The 21,994-nt window shown below is 35.0% G+C and overlaps 1 protein-coding gene across 2 annotated transcripts in view; it reads left to right on the top strand.

The window, feature by feature from the left end:
• Positions 1–21,146, top strand: part of LOC149735978 (usherin-like) — a 41,062-nt gene extending 19,916 nt beyond the window's left edge. For both annotated transcript variants that reach the window (XM_089879123.1, XM_089879122.1), the window contains 39 exons: positions 194–367; positions 665–801; positions 1,200–1,398; positions 1,759–1,961; positions 2,323–2,421; positions 2,800–2,909; positions 3,185–3,278; positions 3,482–3,640; positions 4,098–4,262; positions 4,479–4,625; positions 4,780–5,000; positions 5,244–5,386; positions 5,795–5,986; positions 6,325–6,443; positions 6,709–6,869; positions 7,313–7,469; positions 7,833–7,966; positions 8,150–8,201; positions 8,442–8,799; positions 9,238–9,862; positions 10,080–10,374; positions 10,594–10,899; positions 11,197–11,486; positions 11,756–11,987; positions 12,206–12,326; positions 12,514–12,667; positions 12,911–13,049; positions 13,235–13,335; positions 14,191–14,449; positions 14,998–15,189; positions 15,420–15,573; positions 15,946–16,202; positions 16,439–16,677; positions 16,924–17,135; positions 17,511–17,687; positions 18,097–18,189; positions 18,450–18,715; positions 19,160–19,420; positions 20,657–21,146. In XM_089879123.1, coding sequence (XP_089735249.1) covers positions 194–367; positions 665–801; positions 1,200–1,398; positions 1,759–1,961; positions 2,323–2,421; positions 2,800–2,909; positions 3,185–3,278; positions 3,482–3,640; positions 4,098–4,262; positions 4,479–4,625; positions 4,780–5,000; positions 5,244–5,386; positions 5,795–5,986; positions 6,325–6,443; positions 6,709–6,869; positions 7,313–7,469; positions 7,833–7,966; positions 8,150–8,201; positions 8,442–8,799; positions 9,238–9,862; positions 10,080–10,374; positions 10,594–10,899; positions 11,197–11,486; positions 11,756–11,987; positions 12,206–12,326; positions 12,514–12,667; positions 12,911–13,049; positions 13,235–13,335; positions 14,191–14,449; positions 14,998–15,189; positions 15,420–15,573; positions 15,946–16,202; positions 16,439–16,677; positions 16,924–17,135; positions 17,511–17,687; positions 18,097–18,189; positions 18,450–18,715; positions 19,160–19,420; positions 20,657–20,725 — 7,466 coding nt within the window. In that variant the 3' untranslated portion in view covers positions 20,726–21,146. The remainder of the gene's footprint in view (positions 1–193; positions 368–664; positions 802–1,199; positions 1,399–1,758; positions 1,962–2,322; positions 2,422–2,799; positions 2,910–3,184; positions 3,279–3,481; positions 3,641–4,097; positions 4,263–4,478; positions 4,626–4,779; positions 5,001–5,243; positions 5,387–5,794; positions 5,987–6,324; positions 6,444–6,708; positions 6,870–7,312; positions 7,470–7,832; positions 7,967–8,149; positions 8,202–8,441; positions 8,800–9,237; positions 9,863–10,079; positions 10,375–10,593; positions 10,900–11,196; positions 11,487–11,755; positions 11,988–12,205; positions 12,327–12,513; positions 12,668–12,910; positions 13,050–13,234; positions 13,336–14,190; positions 14,450–14,997; positions 15,190–15,419; positions 15,574–15,945; positions 16,203–16,438; positions 16,678–16,923; positions 17,136–17,510; positions 17,688–18,096; positions 18,190–18,449; positions 18,716–19,159; positions 19,421–20,656) is intronic.
• The last annotated feature ends 848 nt before the right edge of the window (positions 21,147–21,994 follow it).

Here is a 21,994-nt window from a genome sequence, read left to right as displayed (position 1 = left end):
ATGTCCGAGACTAAAAAACTAAAATAAAAATCAACAGGAAGTATTCTAAAGACTACCTTTATCATTTAATGATAATTTCAAGTCCCAATAATACTTCTGACCTAAAATTTGAATCACAACTTTTTTTCTTTTTTCTATGTTGTTTACAGTTTACTCAATCTGTTTATAATGAATACATTTTTTTGCACCCCAGGCATCTACTATGAGTTGAGTAGAACCATCATCTCCCAACCGCTCTTGGTGGACCAGCCATCTTATATTAACGTTACAGAAAATATTTTCACCACAAATGGCTTGATTTATGAAGACAGATCTCTACAAAGATTCACTACATGCGAATACAGACTATCTGTCTTCAATACAGTTGGTATGTTATAATTTTTTACATTATCTTTCTTTGATCTCACATGTTTTAACCTTTTTTAAATACATGATTTTAGCAGGCATTAGTTTAACATGTCAATATTATTTTTTAAACTACGTTGTTAAAAAAGTAGTTTTGCCAGTTTCGTTACTTTTATTAGAAAACTTTAGAAGCAATGAAAGAATGTAACTTTTTTTATTCTCACATGGCTAAAAAAACACAGTCGTTATAAAAACATGAATGTTCTATTTCACACACCTTGCTTAAAACAAGTATTAAATTTCTTTTTTAAATTACAAGGTTCCATGGCAAGCAACAGTACAAGGGTGACAACACATGCTGGTTTCCCATCCTCGCCTGGGGTGTTAGAAGTCGCCATACATAACCACACATCGGCACTACTATGGTGGCGACCACCTGACCTGTTTGCCTTACAGGTTGAAAACATAATTTGTTTTAAAATATTGAATAATTGGTTATCTTGCTTAACTTTTATCAATATGTATGTCAAGCCTACTTGAGACTGGCCTTGGCCTAGCTCTCAAAAGGAGATCTTCCATCTATTACTATAAAACCCCTGTTGCCTCAACTTCGAGAAAAATTTTGGAAAGTGGCAGGTTTTAAAATCTGCAAAAACTTTGCCCCTATTTATAAGTTATTGTTCTTATATTTCTTAATTAAGGGATCATATAAGTTGAGTTTTTGAAGTAATTTTATAAACCTAAAATAGAAAGAAAATGTAAATAATTTATACTGAAACAAGATACTGTATTTATTTTCCAACTATTTATATTTAACCCACAAGAATAATATCCAACAACACTTTATCCCACAGGGCAGAGTGCATAACTACTACATACGTTACTATTCTACAAGGAACAACTCAGACAGAATTCATAAGTTTCCACCGGCAACAACCTCATGGGTTGTGTCAAACCTTTACCCCGGTACTATGTATGTTTTTACACTCGACGTTGATAACGGGGCACATAACGTCACATCAGCACCTGTACAAGCAACCACAGATGATGGAGGTAGACGAATATAACTTTATAAATGAATAAATGTAACTTATTTATCATTGTGTGGTGAGGCAATGACAGTGTTTTATACAGCGTGTCTGTTTACGAGTTACAACATATGTAACTTTGGGGGTAATTCATTTTTTTATATATTTTAATTGGTGTTGTGTCTCTGCTATTTTATGTTTATAAAACTACTGCATAAATACTGCATGTATCAAAACGGGAAATAGATTTTACATGGGGTCTTCTTTTCCACATCCGCTTTTCTGTATGCACCGTGGATGTACCCGTAGTATTTTTATACAAAAATCTAAGTAGTTATAACATTATAAGCCTTATGTATTACCTATTTTTTCTCCTTTTGTTTAGCTCCAATGGGTGTTGGGATTCCTGTCATTAACAGCATAAGTCCTTCCCAACTAAGAGTGAGCTGGCTTGCCCCATTGCAACCTAATGGAAGGATTGTGACCTACAACATACTTATTAATAATAACAGCTTTGTGACCAACATGACGGAAGCAGGATCCTATACTGTTAATAACTTGAGGCCGTATACTGTGTATAATATCAAGGTATGTTACTTGTTTTTTACTTGTACATATTTGCTAATACTGAATAGAATGACCTTTTGTCATAATAAAGAGAAAAATAATCTAATAGAGAAAACTATAATTGGCCAACAGTTTAACTGCATAAAACAAATCTAACAAGTTGTAATGCATTAAAAGTAAATAAAAAGATCATTCCCCGATAAAGTCTTGCAGGATGGCGGATGAAACTTCCGAAATATACTACAATTTTCATTCCAAATGAGCCGTTAAAGTATTATTTACATTATGCCTGGTAGCTGAAGCAACAATAAATATCCTTGCTAAGCCTTAGTGGGTTATATTTTATCTAAATATAAAAGCATTTTTTCCACCTACCATTCAGATTGAAGCATGCACTGTGTATGCTTGTGCTGAAAGCAACACAACTCAAGCCACTACACTGGAAAACAACCCAACAAATATAGATGCACCCACAATTCAGGTAAGTCAGAAATGTTGCTTTAATAAAAAAGTAGATCTTACAATACTGAGACTATAATTGCCAATCTAGCAGTTATTTCTTTGCTTGGCAATTTATGGTGGAATGGCATCTTTTAGGTGAACCAGAATTTCATACTGTAGTTTGGGCAACATTAAATTTGTAAATGTGCTTTTTTATATCTCTTCTAAAATACAGTTTGTTTAAGTTTATAACTTCCAATTCTGAATGAATGTAAATGATTTATTCTTGCAAAATGACAACCGTTATAACATGGGGGTCATGCCAACTTACAAGACAAGACTGGTCACGCAAGAAAAGGCCAAGTTTTATTTGATCATTCCTTAATTTATTCAATATATATATATGTATTCAATTTAGTTGGCGGGCACCAATAGTGTTGGACTTGAATGGAGCGTTCCTCGTCGTCCGAATGGAATTATACGGAGCTACCAGATCCACCGGAGGGCAATGTTGCCTTGCACAGAAAAGTATGAACGCTGAATACTAAACATCTAAAATACTAAAATAAAAATATTACATAATGTTAATTTTCATTTTATTATCATGCTTACAAAGGAATAACACAGCTCATGGAATTGCAAGGTTTGAATGATACTTTTTTAAATAATATTTTTTAATTTTTTTGTAATATGAATATATTATAATGTAAGAATGTTTATATATGTAAAGTTCGCAAAGCAATAGCTGTACTCTAAAATAAAATCTAATTAAATTTATAACATTATGTTTTACCAAATTTTAGTCAACCAGAAATAGATGAAAGATCATGTACGTACGTGAAATGTCCGAGAGGCCAGAAAATTTGTTCTACTGAGTGTTACTCGCCAACAGCAAAAGTAAAACTCAAACATTTGTTGTATTATTGTATGGAAAAATAAGTATGTTAACTGATTTCCAAGTTGTTCCAACTACAGTTTATTTAAATATAATTTTTTTTTCCAATTTTGGTTATCTATTCAGTTATAAAAAATAAAAACTTTGGTTAAACTTTGCTTATCTGTCCATTAAAATATAAAACATACATTTTGGTTATTTTCAGGTTTGCTGTGGTGGTGTGTTGTATAATGTTGATGCCATGAAGGAATGTTGCGATCGTAACTACGTGCTCGTTCGGTCGCACATCACTGATGTTTGTTGTGGAGGAAGATTACATTCTAATGTAGAAGGCTACAGATGCTGCAGTGGAAAGTATTTAGAGGTTAGTGTTAAGATATTTTCAAGAAGCTTCGTTCTCTAACATTATGTGTATTTCTGGTGACAGGGCACAGTTGGGTAGCAAGCCTGTCTGTTACCCATAGGTTATGGGTTCAAGGCCGTTACTCTTACCATGTGAGTGTATGTGTTCTTGGGAAAGACACTTAACGGCAATTGCTCCAACCCAGTGTTCATTAATTGGTTGTCTAAATTATCCGGCATACATGAGCAAATAAAATAAGCTTCCACAAGGAACATACATGTTAACTCCTAAGCACGAGGTCTGTGAAACAAAACATTTGTGTTATAACGACTGTCATTTTCAGTCCATTCGAGGATAAGAAAGTTACATTCATTCATTCGATATAGATGAGCCGCTAAACAATTATGTAGATAACAGTTCAGTAGCTCAATTAAAGCTCCGTAAAGACTGACATTTCATTCATTCATCTCTTGTTCAGGTTGGTGAAATGGAGGTTTGTTGTCAAGATCCAATCGAAGATCGTGTGTCAGTTGGTGTTGGAGATTCTTGCTGTGGGGGCGTACCATACACTGATAACGGGTTGCAAATTTGCTGCGATGGTTCCTTACACGATGGATTTGAAAGACAGTGCTGTGGGGGAATGGTCAGTTTTTGCCTACAAATGTAAAACCTATCATTTCACGACAATTGCTACAACTTAGTGTTTACTGGTTGTCTAAGATGTCAGCCATACATAAAAAATAATCAACCACAAAGTTACATATTCCACCCAAATTATAATTATTGCCATTCTTCAGCCCTGTGAGAACAAAACAAGTTATCTTTATTCATTCATTGATTTAATCAACATTGGCTACAGGTTGTAACATCTGACAAGCAATGTTGTGGCAACACGATAGATGGTGCAGTTTATGATCAAAATGATTCCAATATCTGCTGCGGACTTCAGTACCTTCCAAGAAACCTAACCAAATGCTGTGAGGATCATGACACTAAGCAAGCCAGGGTAATAAACTTGAATTTATAAACTTTAAACAAATGCAGTTTAAAAAAACCAAAAATAAATAGTTAAATTTTACTAAGCAAGCCAGGTAATTAAACTTTTAAATTAATAAAGTTAAAGTTAAATGCTTTTTAAAAATAAAACAATTTAATTTTAGGCACATTTGGTGTTAAATATGACATCAACGGAACAAAAATGTTGCTCCACTGAGCTGGTGTCATCAGATGAAGCTTGTTGCCATGGTAACGGTTACGACCCTCAAGCTTCTGTTTGTGCAGATGTTGCAACCATTGAACTGGCAGATAGATCTATGAAACAAAGCTGTGGGCGTGGAAGTCTTTGTACACTAACGCAGTCTATGTTGGCAGCTTGTGATAGGTGATATTCAAATATTTCCATTTTTCTAATTTTTTAAGCTTTGTTTTTGTTTAAAAAATATTTTTGTGGATATTTTCATGCACTTAAAAATCTGTAAACTTTTTGCTTATATTGTTCCTGTTGGTATCTATTTATAGCATAATACTAACTGCCCAAAAAATACAAACTTTTTTCAAATAATACATTTTTTTAAACAAAACTTAAACAGAATAAATTTAAACTACTAAACATTCCTTTATCCAGATGTGATTTCAACCGAGATCAGTTTGATTGTTTTCGAGCACGTCGTCTTAGATCCGACACCCGTAACAGAAGAACTGATGCGATTTGCCCAACTTCCTACATTGCTGTATATACTGGACCACCCAATGTATTCACTTACCAAGGTAATGAAACCACACTGTTTAAAACAACACTATTTATTCCTTATCCTGTTATGTGTTTTTACTTAGTTATTAATTTCTAACACATTGTGGCTACTATCTTTTAGTTTGTTTTAATTTCCAATTTTAAATTATAAAAAAACACTTGTAATAATATGAGTCCCGTTGCATTTTATTGGTTGTAACAGCCGCACTTTTAAACTAACACTTTTTTCCACACTTTTATTCATAGCGTGTTTTAGAAACTGTTTCTTTGCTGTTGTTTCCTTTCTCTTCTTTCTATAAATCACATATTTGCTATCGTTTTTAAAGAGAAAACTAAAAATTTCGTTATGTTATATTATTAGCGTTCTTGTCTTGTTGTTTTTTAAATATATTTTTTTTGTAACATTTTTCCTGATGTATGAACAGACACAGAACTGGAAGCGTACACAACATACGAGTACAAGGTGGTGGCTGAGAACAAAGTTGGAGTGGGCGAAAGTTCATCTGCTGAAATAACGATGCCTCAATCAAAACCAAGTGAAGTTCTTCCTCCTGATTGGACATCAGATGGCAGGGATGCGATCACGTTGTCATGGAAACCACCCAAGAAACCAAATGGTACGTTGAGGCATTCCATTGTTGTCCAATGGGTTCACAAAGTGCATGGTAACTCAAAAGCGGGCACAAGGTGTATGAAACAGAACATATGTGTTATAACCACTGTAGTTTCCCGGCCACGCGAGGGTAAAACAACTAATATTCAAAAAATCTTGCCAGTTTTTGGTCCAATGTTTGCTTTGAAATAAATTTTATCTTAAATATTCATTAAGTAACATAAGCATTATAGTTCATTTTTGTTTACTATTCAGTATGTTGTGCTGCATGAAATTAATAGTATTTTGTTTAGTAATCAGTTTAAACAAAAACATAAAGAATATACTTTTAATCTTATTCAGGTGAAATCACTCGATATATATTGCTTCGAGATGGTTTAGAAATATGGAGAGGGCTTGCATTACGACACACGGATTCTTTCCAGATTCTTTCATACAGAGAATATGAATACACCTTGAAGGTAATTATAATAAGCCTTCTCTCAGTGTATTTGAAACACTTGTCTATCTTATCTTATTGATAAAATGGTCTTTAAATTAATCCACCCTTACTAATTTTAAAGTCCGGCTGGTTTAATGCATTGTGATTTTTAATGCCTTAGAAAATTTTTAAACACTACAAACTTTTCTATCTGTTAGTCTCTTACAGCTGCAGTTCCAAAAAATAATTGTACACCATGGAATTAATAACTGTATTGAAAAATTATTAAAAACCCACCAATACAGGCGTGTACTTCAGTTGGTTGTTCAAGCAGTGTTCCTGTAAGAGCCACAAGTGTACAAGGCATACCAGAGTTTGTTTCACCACCTAATGCACTGGTTACTGGACCTAACTCAGTTCTACTTACATGGCTTCCACCTCCAAGAGCAAATGGTCTCCTGCAAAGGTAGTTTCTGTGTTTTTAGTGTAAAGTATTAATTTTATTCAGTGTGGTGTATTAATTAGTGTTAAGTATTAATTTCAATGTTTTAACATTCTTACAGTAATTTTCTGCGTTTTTAATTTAGAGCATTAATTTATTTAATTTTAGTATAAATTTCACCTAATTCTAGACTGATTGAAGGTGATCTGTCTATTATTTTTACCCAGTTTTTTTGAGCTGGTAACTTCCAAACTTTTTTTATTGATCATGTTTAATTTTGGAATCATTTACCTACATACATACAAAAATATATTAAACACATAGTCTTTTTTAAATTTGAAAAGAAATATATAAGGAACGTTTGCAGAGTCTATATAGTAAAGCTTTATGCACCGAAGTTTTTGTGAAATGTTTAAAGCCACCGTAGATTTTAACTATAAGTGAAACATTTATTTTTTTACATCTAGATACACATTAAACGACACTAAAGCTGGAGCAATCCATACCATCCAGCCAGGGCCTGGCACAAACCTAAGATATGAACACAACAACCTTGAGCCTTATTCAACACATAGCTATATCTTAACTGCATGTACCTCAGCGGGCTGCACTGACAGTGAGCAGGTAGGTGGAACAAAATGAAGTTTTGTATTAATGTTATGTGCGACCACGTTTTTTTCTTCCAATTAAACGAAAATGTTTTTAATCGTAAACGTGTTTTAATGACTGTCAGTTTGTTGCTATATCCTGACTTTTCGTTTAAAATATTTTTCAATCTCAATACTGTAATTTGAAGAAACAAAGTGATTAATATTATTAAGTATATTGGTTTCTAATGCCATTATCCAAAGGTGTAAAACAAGGTATAATACTTTAAATTTAAATACTTGTAAGCTGTAACTCGTTAGCTGGCACAAGGAATATGAAACAGAACAGCGGTGCTATTCGTCAAACATCAAAACAGTACTAAAAATATCTGAATTACAGGTTACAGTTACCACAAACCAAGCAAAACCTGAAGGTGTATGGATTCCTGCTACTTCACTTCCTCTTGATCTTGTTAATGTTGACTTGTACTGGACAGAACCACTCCAACCAAATGGGCCAATACAGGAGTACAGGTAAAACAGCTAGGGTAGTAGCATATCTCAAAATTATTACATTATACATTGTATCTTTTGAATAGGAAACCGACGATGCACTTTAGGCGAAATATATCTTTTATTCTAAAATTAGTTGGGCATGATTTTGTCAGTTGTGTTTTCATGGCCCCAGATCTTTACTGAGTTATACTTTGTTTTTAGACTTCTGCGTCGTTTTGTGACGGATTTTGGTGATGCTGATAATGTCAGAAGAGTAAGTACTTTATTAACTTAACTTATATATTTTTGTGTTTTTAGTGTTTTCGCGTCAAAGAGGGCATTTTCGTATCTTAAGTTTAGTTTTTTTCACGTCTTAAATGTGTTTGTGTTTTAGGTGTTTTCAAGTCAAAACACTTACATTTTATCTAAATAACTTTAAAAAATAAAAATTAATTCATATTACAGTTTTAACAGAATCGGTTGTATAATAAATTTTATTTACCTTATTTTACAGAGTTCCTGGCAATTGATTTACGCTGGTAGACCAACCATATTCAGCTACACTGACGTCATAAGTTTCCCTGGTGCAAAGATACAGTACCAACTTGGTGCAATGAATGAAGCTGGGTTTGGACTCAGTGAGATCCATGATGTTAGGATGCCAAGAGTTGTCCCACCACAACAACCAGTACTTGAAGCCACAGTTCTATCTCCAACAGTAATTAGAGCAGATTGGTCATTCCCAAGTTCAGTGCCTGAGTTTAATTACAGCGTTGTTGTGCAAAGGGCTGACGGGAAGCTGATTTCAAACGGTTTATCAGTCACCACCACCGTGCCAAACTTTAGCAGAAGAAGAAGGGAAATAAATGAAGGTAAGAGACAAAGTTGTGTTTAAATTAACAGTATTTTTATTCTGTTTCGGTAAAGTCCTAAGACCTGGAATTTAGGCCAGATTTAGCCCATTACCCCCACACCATTATACGTCCGAAAGTGACATGATAATGAAGTCCTTTATTCATGTTCCAACCAAGTCCCGATTCTGTCTTGGTTCTTGACCAGCATGACTCCATCTGAGGGCTATATCTGTGTACTCGTTCTCCGTTCCGACAGTTGCACTTTTAAATGACACGTTCATAACACTTTGGTTTTACTCGCAGCGTGTGTATACTTACCGTCTTGAAGTCCCTTTTCTTTGCTGTGTTAATTAACTTAAACTTTGTTACATCTTCTAAGAGATAAATGAAATATGTTAAATTATGATGTATTACTAGGAATATAACCATTAAAATAACTTGGTTTATCTCTTACAGATGAGAATGAAGGAAACAAAAATCTGATGCGAATTATTCCATCTGGAAATGAAATGAGCAAAGTGGTTGAAGGATTAACACCTCATACTTCTTACCATATTCGAGTGATGACATGTTTCCCCTACTCTGGGGATGATGATTCTGAAACTACCAACACCACAGATAATTGTAATGTCGGTCGTTCTGCTTTGACTCAGACTTCTGCTGCTCCACCAAGTGGTCAACAGATACCAACCTTAACAGCCACAGGGGGGCGGTCTGTAGAAATAGAATGGGAAGAGCCGCTGCACCCTAATGGCGTCATAACCTCATACCAAATCCATAGAAAACTTTCAAATCCTGACGATGGTTTAGTTCCGATAGAAAAAAGGATTTATACCGGTGAAGCTAATACCTTTACCTACACTGATACCGATGCAGAGTTAGTTCCATACACAGAGTACAAATATCGTATCACGTGTACAAGTGACCAAGGTGATGCTGAGAGTGATTGGGAATCAGTCACCACCAAGCAGGCCGTTCCAACTGGTATATCTGCCCCTATGTTACAGGCTGTGTCAGCGTTTGCCATCAATGCAACCTGGGAAGTTCCTTTCCATCCTAATGGTGTTATTACAAGTTACAGGTAATTAACAATTTTAGAAACAACGCTGTTTTATTTAACTTATAAAGATTGTTTGATAATTCACAATTTTGATCACTTAGTATGGTATGTAAAGCATTATCATACACAATGTGCTCTTAAGTTATTTTTCAAACCTGCTTGCTTTTAAATAACATGATCTTCCCTATAGGTTTTGAAAGATCAGAAACAAAAATTTATGTTTTATATTCTGTTATAGAATTGAACACCAAGAAGTTGGAGGGGACCCAACTATACAACGACCGATCCTCACAGCTCTCACTGTCCCATCTGCGCTCACTGCAGCTACCTTTAGCGGGTTACAACCCTTTACCATGTACCAGGTTCGCATTGTAGCTGTCAATCAAGCGGGGATGGTTGGAAGAGGGGATTGGAGAAGAGAGAAGACGAGTCCAGCTCCTCCAAGTGAGGTTGCGGAGCTCTCAGTGGAGAAGAGTGAAGACGGAAGATCTGTCAGTCTCACTTGGGATGAACCAGCTCTTCCTAATGGAGAGGTAAATATATAGACTGGTTTGAACATATAAGACGTATGCAACACCTTCTGGGGCATGGGTAAGTTTGTGTAGTAATGGGTATGTTGTGTGTGTGGAACTTGGGTGTATAAGTTATGAGGGACTCTAATGGTTGCAATTTTTTATTTGGATTCAAATGTACAAAATCACTGATTTTTTTGTTCAGTTTTAAATTTACCCAATTAATATTTCTTTATTCAGATTCAAATTTACAATGTCTATGAGCCAGAAGTGAGTGAAATACCTGTGTACAGTGGTCGGGCAAGGCAGTTTGATTTCCGCAGGCTGACTCCTTATACAAGATACACACTTGTGCTGGAGTCATGTACTGGCCCAGGCCTTTGCACCAGATCACCAACTACGACTTTCTGGACAGCTGAAACAATCCCAGAGTCCCAATCGCCCCCAATTGTTCAAGGAAGGACCTCAAACTCAGTGACTCTAACATGGAGAAAGCCAGCAAGACCAAATGGTCGTATTCGAAGCTACCAAATTTACCGAAGACAGGTAGCATACATATTCTATGCTTTTAAAGCTTAAAATAAGTTGCTTCTCAACGTTTTTTTATACCTTAAAAAAGTATATCTATTATTTTGCTTCTAATTTCCATGTCTTTGGTATTTTAAATTAAAAGTTGTATATTCTTATTTAAAAGGGAAACTTTTTTAAAAGGAAAACTTTTTGTTAAACATTAGTTTTTTCCTGAAAAGATTCAATTTTTTAGGTTGCTTTTAAATATTACATACAAAATCAGAGAAATGTTATGAAAGTACCAAGCATACACGCTAAACAACCACTTTTCAGGACGTCTCTTTCTTAATACCACGCGCAAAAAGATCAGTTTCAACCCCAGACCCTGAAGCTTTCTTCCAGTCTGCATCCATCACAAGATATGAAGTTCAGGCGCTCAGTGAGGATCTTTTCCAACCCATCAGTGTGCATCGGGTGCGTCGTCAGATAGAAGATCCAAATTCAGATGGAGAAGTTATTTTTGACGTGTTAGATCCAGTGCATGATGTTTACAACTATACCGATGCAGGACTGCGGCCTTATTCAAGGTTTCAGTACAAGATACGAACAAGTACTTCTGTTGGGTAAGTGTCCTAAAATCCTCTAACATAATTACTATACTTTAAAGTTCCTCCAACACAATTAATGTCTTTTAAAGGTTCCATAACACAATTACCATTTCAAAAATTACTTTACTCAAATATTGTACTTCAGTGTTTAACAACAGCTGTTCTGCTGTTGATTTCCTTCTCTTTGTTCTTTAAATAATGTTCTTTAACACAAGAACTGAATTTTAAAATTTAAAACTGTAATACATGTGAATTTTGAATAAGTAAGACACCCAAATTTCCAGGCATGTTGACAGCAGTTGGGTTGCCGTGGAAACCCACCAAGCCCCACCGGAAGGAATTTCCCCTCCAGTTGTTGTTCCCCCAGCAGACAGAAGTCCAACAGCGCTTCAAGTCTCATGGGATCTACCAACTCAAGTCAATGGGGAGCTACAAACATTTAAAATGCAGCGAGGCAACAGCACGCCATTAAGTTTCCCACCAGACCAATTCCAGTACAAAGATATCAACCTCAGGGTAATACATGTTGACTAACCTGGCTAATGGATTGTCCAAATTGTCAGCCATACAGAAAAATAGACACAAACTAAGTTAAATATATTGGGAATTGTGAGCTGGCATGGGAAAATGTGTTTTATAAGGCTGGGTTAATAGGATTTAAGGCCAGATTTTGCCCATTAACCCAATAGTAATTATAGCCTGAAAATCGAACTCTAACATTTTACTCCTTGCAGCCATATACAATGTATGAATACACAATATCTGCGTGCACTGCTGGTGGTTGTTCAACCAGTGAAGTCACTCAAGCACGAACCTTTGAACAAGCACCCCATTATGTAGCGCCACCAAGTGCTGGTAAGTAATTTCATCCACAAATGCTATTAAACAGCTTTGATTACAATCCCAATAATAAGCAACAATTAGTCCCGATTTGTTTTTTAGTTTTGCCCGCGTTTTAGTAATATAGATGCAACAACACTTTCATATTATGTTTGTTCATTAAAAAATTTGTTTTTTTTTCATAATATATTACTTTTTTTAGTTGCATTTAATGCTACTTCTCTACAAACAACCTGGCAAAGTCCTGGCACAGAAAACGGGAAGATAGTTTCCTACACACTGTATGGGGACGACAATGAAGTTATGTATCAAGGCAATAAAACAGAAGCATTGATAACGGGATTACTGCCATTTAGGTGTGTGTGATTCCTAAATAAAATATTAAATTGTATAACAAATCGATGACAAATTTTTTCTGGTTGCTATTTTAAAATGATAAATTTTATGATGAATTGGTGGAGAGTTTTATAAGAATAAAATTTTTAAGTAGAATAAAAATGCTTTAAAAACAACAAAATCTTAATTTTATGTAGTATAAGATAATTGGCACTTTTTAATAATCATGTTGCTTAGATTCAATTCTCTTCATATTATCACAGAGTTTATTCCATTGCACTTGAGGCTTGTACAAACAGTGGTTGCCGTAGAAGCATTACAACTCAAGTACGTACTTTAGAAGCTGCTCCAATTGACATGGCACCACCAGACCTACATGTTACTGGCGCAAATTCAATTGAGGTTTATTTTAATTAAAGTTTTAACATTGTAATGTTTTTAGCACTTTGTTTAATTTTTTGACTTTTTGCTTAAATTTGTAACATTTTTGCTTTAAATTTCCAACATTTTTGCCCAAACTTTTAACACTTTGGTTACATTTTTTACATTTTTGTTTTAATTTTTAGCACATTTAAAATAATCCTCAGGTAACATGGCAACCACCTGTTGAACCCAATGGAAATATAATCAGATATGAAGTAAGAAGGAACGGGGATCTTGTGTCTATAAGTGATGGGAGGATAACACGGTATGTTTGTATGCTTGAATAAATGAATAAATATGATATGGTTGCTAGGGACTATAATATGGTTGCTAGGGACTATAATATGGTTGCTACGGACTATAATATGGTTGCTAGGGACTATAATATGGTTGCTAGGGACAAAATATGGTTGTTAGGGATAAAATATGGTTGCTAGGGACTATAATATGGTTGCTAGGGACTATAATATGGTTGCTAGGGACAAAATTTGGTTGCTAGGGACTATAATATGGTTGCTAGGGACTATAATATGGTTGCTAGGGACTATAATATGGTTGCTAGGGACAAAATATGGTTGTTAGGGATAAAATATGGTTGCTAGGGACTATAATATGGTTGCTAAGGACAAAATTTGGTTGCTAGGGACTATAATATGGTTGCTAGGGACTATAATATGGTTGCTAGGGACTATAATATGGTTGCTAGGGACAAAATATGGTTGTTAGGGATAAAATATGGTTGCTAAAGACAAAATATGGTTGCTAGGGCCAAAATACGGTTGCTAAATATGGTTGCTAGGGACAAAATACGGTTGCTAAGTTTGGTTGTTAGCTAAATATGGTTGCTAGGGACAAAGTATAGTTGCTAGGGACAAAATATGGTTGCTGGCAGTGGCACAGCCAGGGGTGGTTAGGGGATCACGACCCCCCCCCTTATAAACCCCCCCAAAAAAATAAAATAAATAAATAAAAAAAAGATTAAAACCCCCTCCCTTATTTTTTTCTGGCTGCGCCACTGCACACAGATAAAAACATGTTTACATTTAATTGGAGGAAAATAGGCCTAGTCGCTTCTCCTATCAGGTAAATGAGCTGTTTATGTTTAATTATTATGTTCCAGCTACCATGACTTTGAGCTTACCCCTGGCACTCAATACTCGTATGTGATCGTGGCTTATAACAGTCAAGGCAGCGTTAGTAGTGACCCACCGGTGTCCGAGACAACCCACCAATCAGCACCTGCGGGTTTGGCCCCGCCCACTTTGACAGCGACCTCTGGAAGATTCATGCGTGCTGATTGGTCAACTCCTGTCAATCCCAACGGAGTTATTTTAAATTACACTCTCTTCGTGCGTCATGTGACAAGGAGAACAGAAACGGTTGGTGATGATTTTATTTACTTTTTTCAACAGTTTGTAGTTTATAAACATTTACGAGTTGCACTTGGATCCTGAAATGTTTTCTGTCATGTTTAATGGTCAGGAAAACAGAAAGGGTGTGTGATGATTTGCTTTCCATATTTTAACAGTGTGTTGTGAAGTTCAAGGTTTTTACAATCTAAAGGAGTTTTATTAGCTATTTAACAAGAAGAACAGAAATGGTGGAAATGTTTTTTTGGGGGGGGGGGGGGCAAAGGGTCATTCTTCACAAGACCTCACCCATATAGAATAGAAAAATGTATTTTGATTTTTTTAATTGGCGTGTTGTGTAGTTTAAGATTTTTAAGCAGGATGTTTATCAAAAAAGTTTTGTTGCGATTGAATGACGGATCTTTGTATCTTTTTCCAACACAAAATAGTTTTACAATTTTGCAGTCATAAAACTTTTTTTAATTACCGCTTAACGGTTAATTTTCAGATAAAGGTCTGCCACATTATATAAGAAATCCTGATCTAAATTATGAAAATGCTCATACTTTGATCCACAGGCATACGAGTTCACAGCAAACACTTTCTCATTTGAACTGGGTGGATTGGAACCACACGAGGAGTATTTCTTCTGGCTTAAAACTTGCACACTACTTGGTTGCGTAATGAGTGAACGAGTGATGGAACGTACACTAGAAATTCCACCTGCCAATCAAAATCCACCATCTGTGGTTCTACCACATAGAGATCAGGTAGGTTAATTGGTTAAACACACTTTGGTTCTAATTACATCTGAATTTGTTTTACTTAAATACAACTTAATAGGAAATAAGTTATACTGTATTGAAGGTTTAATTTTAAAACTGTACGGAATAAATATTTTACCCCAAAAATGTTTTGCTAAAATAATTGCAATTGTGGTTGAATCTCAAAATTGCCTATGTGGGATAAATTCTTATAGGTATTTTTCCCATTTCATCAGGTTCCCCTTGACATTAGTTGGTCCCCACCAGTAAACACAAACGGAGTTATAAGATTTTACAAACTTTACCGGCGACGACTACTTGACGATGAATCTGCCACAGAAATGTTGGAAAGAAGGCTTGCAGCGAATGTGACGGGGACATCTTACACTGGTGGGTGAAATCAATGCAATACAGATCGTTAATAACTAAGTACCTCGGCCAGCAGCATGGCTTTAGCCGCTTGCATTTTAATCATGGGGTGCCCTTCGTCAATAAACAACTTACACCTTCTGGGTGTTGGGATATTGGACAAATTTTGCCCAATATCCAGGTTATTGACAAAACCTCGCCCATATACAATAGAATTAAATAGAATATCACCCTTGCTTTACCTCAATACTGTAAAACATCTGCTACTCAAGTTGCTTTACCAAAACATGGTTTTTCTGGTACGATAACTTGGGTTTGATTTTTTTTGCATGTTCATTTCGAAGTACTTGCTGCAATTCAATAAGTAAAAATTCCTAAAAATTTTTTTTCTAGACTCAGACTTGCTACCATACACACGCTACCGGTTCCAGGTGACTGCTTTAAATGGGGCTGGGGAAACCACCAGTTTGTGGTCTGCACCCATGCGCTCTGGGGAAGCTACACCTAGTGGGGTACCAGCCCCAACCTTCCAGGATGTGTCAGCTAGATCCATCCAGGTGGTGGCGCTAGACCCAGAGAGAAAGAATGGAATTATTAGGGGAGTTTCAGTTTATATGAAACAAAATAATTCAGATGATGCAATGCAATTGGTAAGTCTTGAGGTTTACTTTGTTAAGATATGTTGTGTAGTATTCTATCCTTTCAATATTCGTCTTACTTCAATTTTTCATAAAATGCAAAACTAAAAAAATGTACAGGTTATAAGGTGCATGAAACAGAATACTTGGGTTATAACGACTGTCATTGCCCGACATTGCTAAAAGAATTAAGTTTGATTTATTCATCATTCCTCATATGTTGCCTGAACTGAAACAAAATTCTACAGGTTACAAGTGGAACAGGGCAACAGTTTTCATTGGTCAGTCTTAATCCAGTAACCACATACCAGATTGCGATAGAAATGTGCACATTGGACACATTATGTGTGCGAGGTCCTTCAGCCTTTGTGACAACGCTCTCTGCTCCGCCAAGTGGCCAGTCAGTGCCAATTGTCGATGAAGTTACAACTTCCAACTTGAGCATTTCATGGACAGAACCTGCCCACTTGAATGGGGAAATAAGCAGGTAAACATGACCCAGTTTATTAACATGTGAAATGCACTGTAGTAGTGACTGTCTAAAACTATCTGGCAACATTAGAACTATATTTATTTTCTGAGATCTAGTTTTCAAGAATAGCAAATTTGCTGCAAAAACTTAAGTTTTTAACTGGTATAACAGGTTTTCTGAATCTGTCACAGTTATTTTTTGTTTATCTACTTATAATTATTTAACTTTTCATAAGATCTATAATTATCAAATATTATCAAGGTATGAGATTTTATATCGTCGTGGATGTCAGGTCACATTTCCCCCTGTTGAGTGCCATGTCTCTCCTACTGTTGTTGGGTATTCTGGCACGTCAACTCAAACAGTGTTGCGCAATCTTCATCCTTACACTCGTTATGACTTTAAAGTGAAATCTTTCAACGAATACGGCAGCACTGAGTCGTCATGGGAAACCGTGATCACAAGGAAGTCCGGTGAGGTTATTTTAAACTAACTAAAGTTTTTTTAACATAATTATAAATATGTTGTGTGTTATCTTTTCTTTGTATATGTGTATAAATATGTTGTGTAGTTTTGTTTGTAAGGTTTTTTACCTTAATTTTAGTGTTTTATTTGCAATGTGTTTTATCTTTTCTGATTATCAATACCAATTAATTAGACATAGATTAATATTTGTGTATAAGAATTATTATTTTTGTAATATCATTAACAATTTTGGTCTACATTATGTTGTAGTGAAAAATGTCCAAAATTTTGTTTCTATATTAGCCCTAACACACCAAATGGTAATGCAAAAAAAAGGATTTTTAAAACTGTTCTTTTTTTTATTAAATTCTAATTTCTTTTAGCTCCGAAATACATCACCCACTTTATTGTGTCAAGCAACAGTAGTTATGTGAAAGTTGCTTGGCCTTCTACCTTCGATCTTAACAGCGTGCTCACTCGTTTCGAACTATCGGATAGAGGTCGTGTAATCTATGCTGGGTTAAACACGGTCTACCACTACAGACGTACTGGCCCTTCAGGTGAGTTAGTGTTTTAATTACAAAAAGTATCACAATTGACATGTATGAGTCATTGGGAAGCTACTTGGTATGTCCGTAAAAGCAAAATCTTACATTTTATATCTTATTATAAAACTTCTGTTCAATATTTTCGTCTTTTTAAAAATTATTTATTCTTTTATTGTCATCATATTTTACCCACAAAGCTACATAATCGGAAACTTGGAAGTCGGCACGAGGTGTCTGAAATAAGACACATGTGTTTTATGACTTGTCAATCAATGGAGTATGACTAAGCTATATTCATCTATTCATATTTTTTCCTAGCAATTCTAAAAATTTTTTACGATTTGTGTTGGTCCTACTTCTGTGTTAAATTTAAAATGCTTTGATATTCATGTAATTAACAATGAAATTCATATTTTTCCAGTCCATAAGTTTCGCTTAACAGTATACACTGATACTGGGACAACCAGATCCCCTGTAATCATATACAACACCAGGAACAATCAACCCACTACACGTAAGTACATCGTTTGGATTGTGTAAAATATAATTGGATAAAAACTAAAATATAATTTGTTAAATATAATTAGATTTGTAAAATGTAATTGGTTGAAAAAACTTTCTGTGTATGAAATATATATTTTTTTGTATATTTTTTATTGTTTGAACCCAAATCTGTGTATAAAATATATATTTTCTGTATATCTGTATTATATATATTTTCTACTTAAATTCTGTTTTCCATTTTCTGTTAACAAACCCAAATATTACGTTTAGAAATCGTGGAGAATATTGGTGAAGACATGACTGAAATTGCTGCTGCCAGCGTTCCCTTCTTCCAGCGCACCTGGTTCATGGTTGTTATGGTGATAGTTGCCATGCTGGTGATGTCGGTCGTGATCGGCGTCGTGTTCCGTTGCATGTGGGGTCCGAGAAGCAGCCGCTCGAAAATCCCAAACCAGCGCGAGGATATTATGATGGATTTAAGCGCCGTGCCGCCATACAGGAGTGATGATCTTAGCATGCATAACTACAGTGTTCAGGTTAAAAAAAATAGTTTAGTATTTTAACTTGACTCATTCAAATTTTTTTAAGACAGATAACACACTGTGTTCAATTTACTTTAAAAAATTATGTATATTTTTCCTGTGATAACTGCTTTATAACCAGTTTCATTGTGTTTAAAGATAGAGATACGCTGTAGTCAGTTTACTTTTTGTAAAAAATAAAAAAAAATAAAAAAAGTTTGTTAATTTGTGACATTTTTTTAATTTATATTTTTTTTCCAAGTGACTTATAACTTATTGCGTATTCAGGCGCCCTGAGCACACATGGGTTTTATTTTCGTATTTGAACTCTACCCACTGTATTTTATGTTTAATCTGTAGAATACGCTGTATTTAGGTTACTTTAAAAAACTATGCATAATTTTCTTTTATGTATATTTTCTTGCAATTACTTCTTTATAACTTACACTTAAAATTTAGAGTTGTCCTGTCAAGTCACCTGAACACCCGCATGGTCACATCAACAGATCATACTCCATGGACTCCTTACATCGCAGTACAAGCCACTTAATGGGACAAGACATCAGCTTTGATCATTCCATGTTCAATCCCAAGGACACAGTTGAATATGATGACAGATGGGAGCACGCGCTGCCCTATGATGACGATCTCGAATACGTGATGAGGTCACATGACACAGATGAGCCAATGAACGGAAAGTCGGACAGCGGAATACATAACGTAAGTAAGCGCGTGGCGTTTGCGGTCGACGCACGCAGACACCGTAGTGGTGGGGAGGGTAATAAAGGTCATGGAAGAGCCTTCGACGACAATGACTCATTTCACGATGACGCATCTGATGTGATATTGACGACACATATAGACAAGCAAACGGAGCTGCCAATATATTCTGAAGTATCCAAGCCTAAGGTTCATCAATACCATGGTGATGCAGCTGAAGACACTGCACATCCACCATCTCCAATCACATACTACCATGAAGAGGATGGCCCATATACATTGATATAAACTGACGTTATATGATGGATCTGTACTTTAAAAACATAGGGCACAAAAATTGTTCTACAGTTGAATGATTCTTGTGTAAAAAAATGCAGTAAGAAACTGGTGCTATGAAACATAACAGACAAAATCTATTCCAACCAATTGTACAATACAATAAAAAAGATTTTTTGCATATTTGGCATCATCAGTATCTTATTTAAATACAAACTATATAACTGTCGGTATTTATTAAAGTTTTTAGGAGGCATAATTATTGATAAGCAGAGATGTAACTGTTGGCGCATTTTTAAGTTCATACACCCTATGCTGTGAATCTTCAGATAGTAAAATACATTTGTGCAGTACATTAAATGTGTGTGCCATTTTATCCGAATGAAAACCCATATGAAAGTCTTTGAAATGAAAACAACGATTCTAAGTAAAGGAAATTGGTAATTTTAAATGTTGTACATCGAGAAATGGCCGTTTTATGTCTACAAATTCTTTATTTAAAACCTTTTTTTTCTTTTGGTATGTTTATTTAGAAGCATGAGCATAATGTTGTTGTATTGCAGTTTAAAGTAAAACTTTTTGTGCATCAATGTTACATTGTTGTTTGCATGTCATTTGGGAAGTGTTCGTTGTTATAATTGTTATCAACCCTGACCCAGTAGTTCTTAAATTGAAGTTGTATCTCTGTGCAGATTTTTAAAGTTGCCCTTATTCTTACATTTGTTTAAAATATACTGCCTATAAATCAGACATGAAAACATTTATCTTGAAAAAGTTTAAATTGAAATTTTATTTAAAATTACTTTGACAAAAAATGTTAAATTTGTAAATAATTTAAAAAAAATATTTTATTTTTGGATTTTTTTTTTTGAAAATACTATGAATAGAAAACATTTAATTTGAATATATTTAATTTGCAAATGCTTTAATTTTGAATAAATAACATACATTATATTTCAGTATTGCGAGGATGAGGAAACTCCATACAAACCTAAGTTGGCGATGAAATTGAAAGACACACACTTATGACGTCACTATTCTTGAGAAGGACGTCATAATTTCTAGGATTGTAACTTTTCCAGTCATAATATGGACTTATTGTTTAGTGTTGTAGTTTGCTAACCACACTCCAATGCTATTTGTGTTACCCATTGCCAGATTAGAACTGTCTTTGTTCTATTTTAAAATACTGTTTTTTTTTCTGTTCTATTATTATATACAAACTGTTGTTACATTCCATAGTTAAAAATCCTTTCTATTTTGCCATTTTTATAATGCCATGGTCTGTTTATAAGTGTTAACAACATTCTGCTATGAAGTTTAGGAACTTTCCGTTTAATAATTGTATATTTACACTTACACACCATTTTCCGTGTGGCCTTGAAAAAATTTTGAAGCTGTAGCCTTACTGATTACAATTATGAATAAATAAATAAATGAATGTAACTTATTTATCCTCGCATGGCCGGAAAACGACAGTCGTTATAACACGGGTGTTATGTTTCAAACACCTCGTGCCAGCTTACAAGTTACCAAATACGTTACTTTGTAGGTGATTATTTTTTTCGATTTTTTGTGTGTGACTGATAATTTGGACAACCAATTAGTGAGCGCTGGGTTGGAGCAATTGCCGTTAAGTGTCTTGCCCAAGGATACAATTATGTTGAACAAAACATTGTCATGGGTTATTTTAGCCCTAGCAACCGTATTTAAGAACAAAATATTTAGGGCCAAAATACGGTTGCTAAGGACAAAATATGGCTGCTAGGGACAAAATATGGTTGCTAGGGACAAAATATGGTTGTTTGGGCAGAAATATGGTTGCTAGGGACAAAAAATATGGTTGTTTGGGCTAAAATATGGTTGCTAGGAACAAAATACGGTTGCTAGGGCCAAAATATGGTTGCTAGGGCTAAAATACGGTTGCTAGGGACAAAGTACGGTTGCTAAATATGGTTGCTAGGGCCAAAATATGGTTGCTAGGGAGAAAATAGATTTGCTAAATATGGTTGCTAGGGCCACAATATGGTTGCTAGGAAGAAATTACGGTTGCTAAATATGGTTGCTAGGGCCAAAATATGGTTGCTAGGGAGAAATTACGGTTGCTAAATATGGTTGCTAGGGCCAAAACATTGTTGCTAGGGACAAAATATGGTTGCTAGGGAGAAAATACGGTTGCTAAATATGGTTGCTAGGGCCAAAATATGGTTGCTAGGGACAAAATGTGGTTGCTAGGGCTAAAATACGGTTGCTAGGGACAAAGTACGGTTGCTAAATATGGTTGCTAGGGCCAAAATA

This window comes from Ciona robusta, chromosome 5 (assembly GCF_009617815.1).
Source record: "Ciona robusta chromosome 5, ASM961781v2".
Taxonomy (NCBI): domain Eukaryota; kingdom Metazoa; phylum Chordata; class Ascidiacea; order Phlebobranchia; family Cionidae; genus Ciona; species Ciona robusta.
The sequence above is the reverse complement of the archived record's forward strand: the minus strand, read 5'-3'. Positions and strand labels throughout refer to the sequence as shown.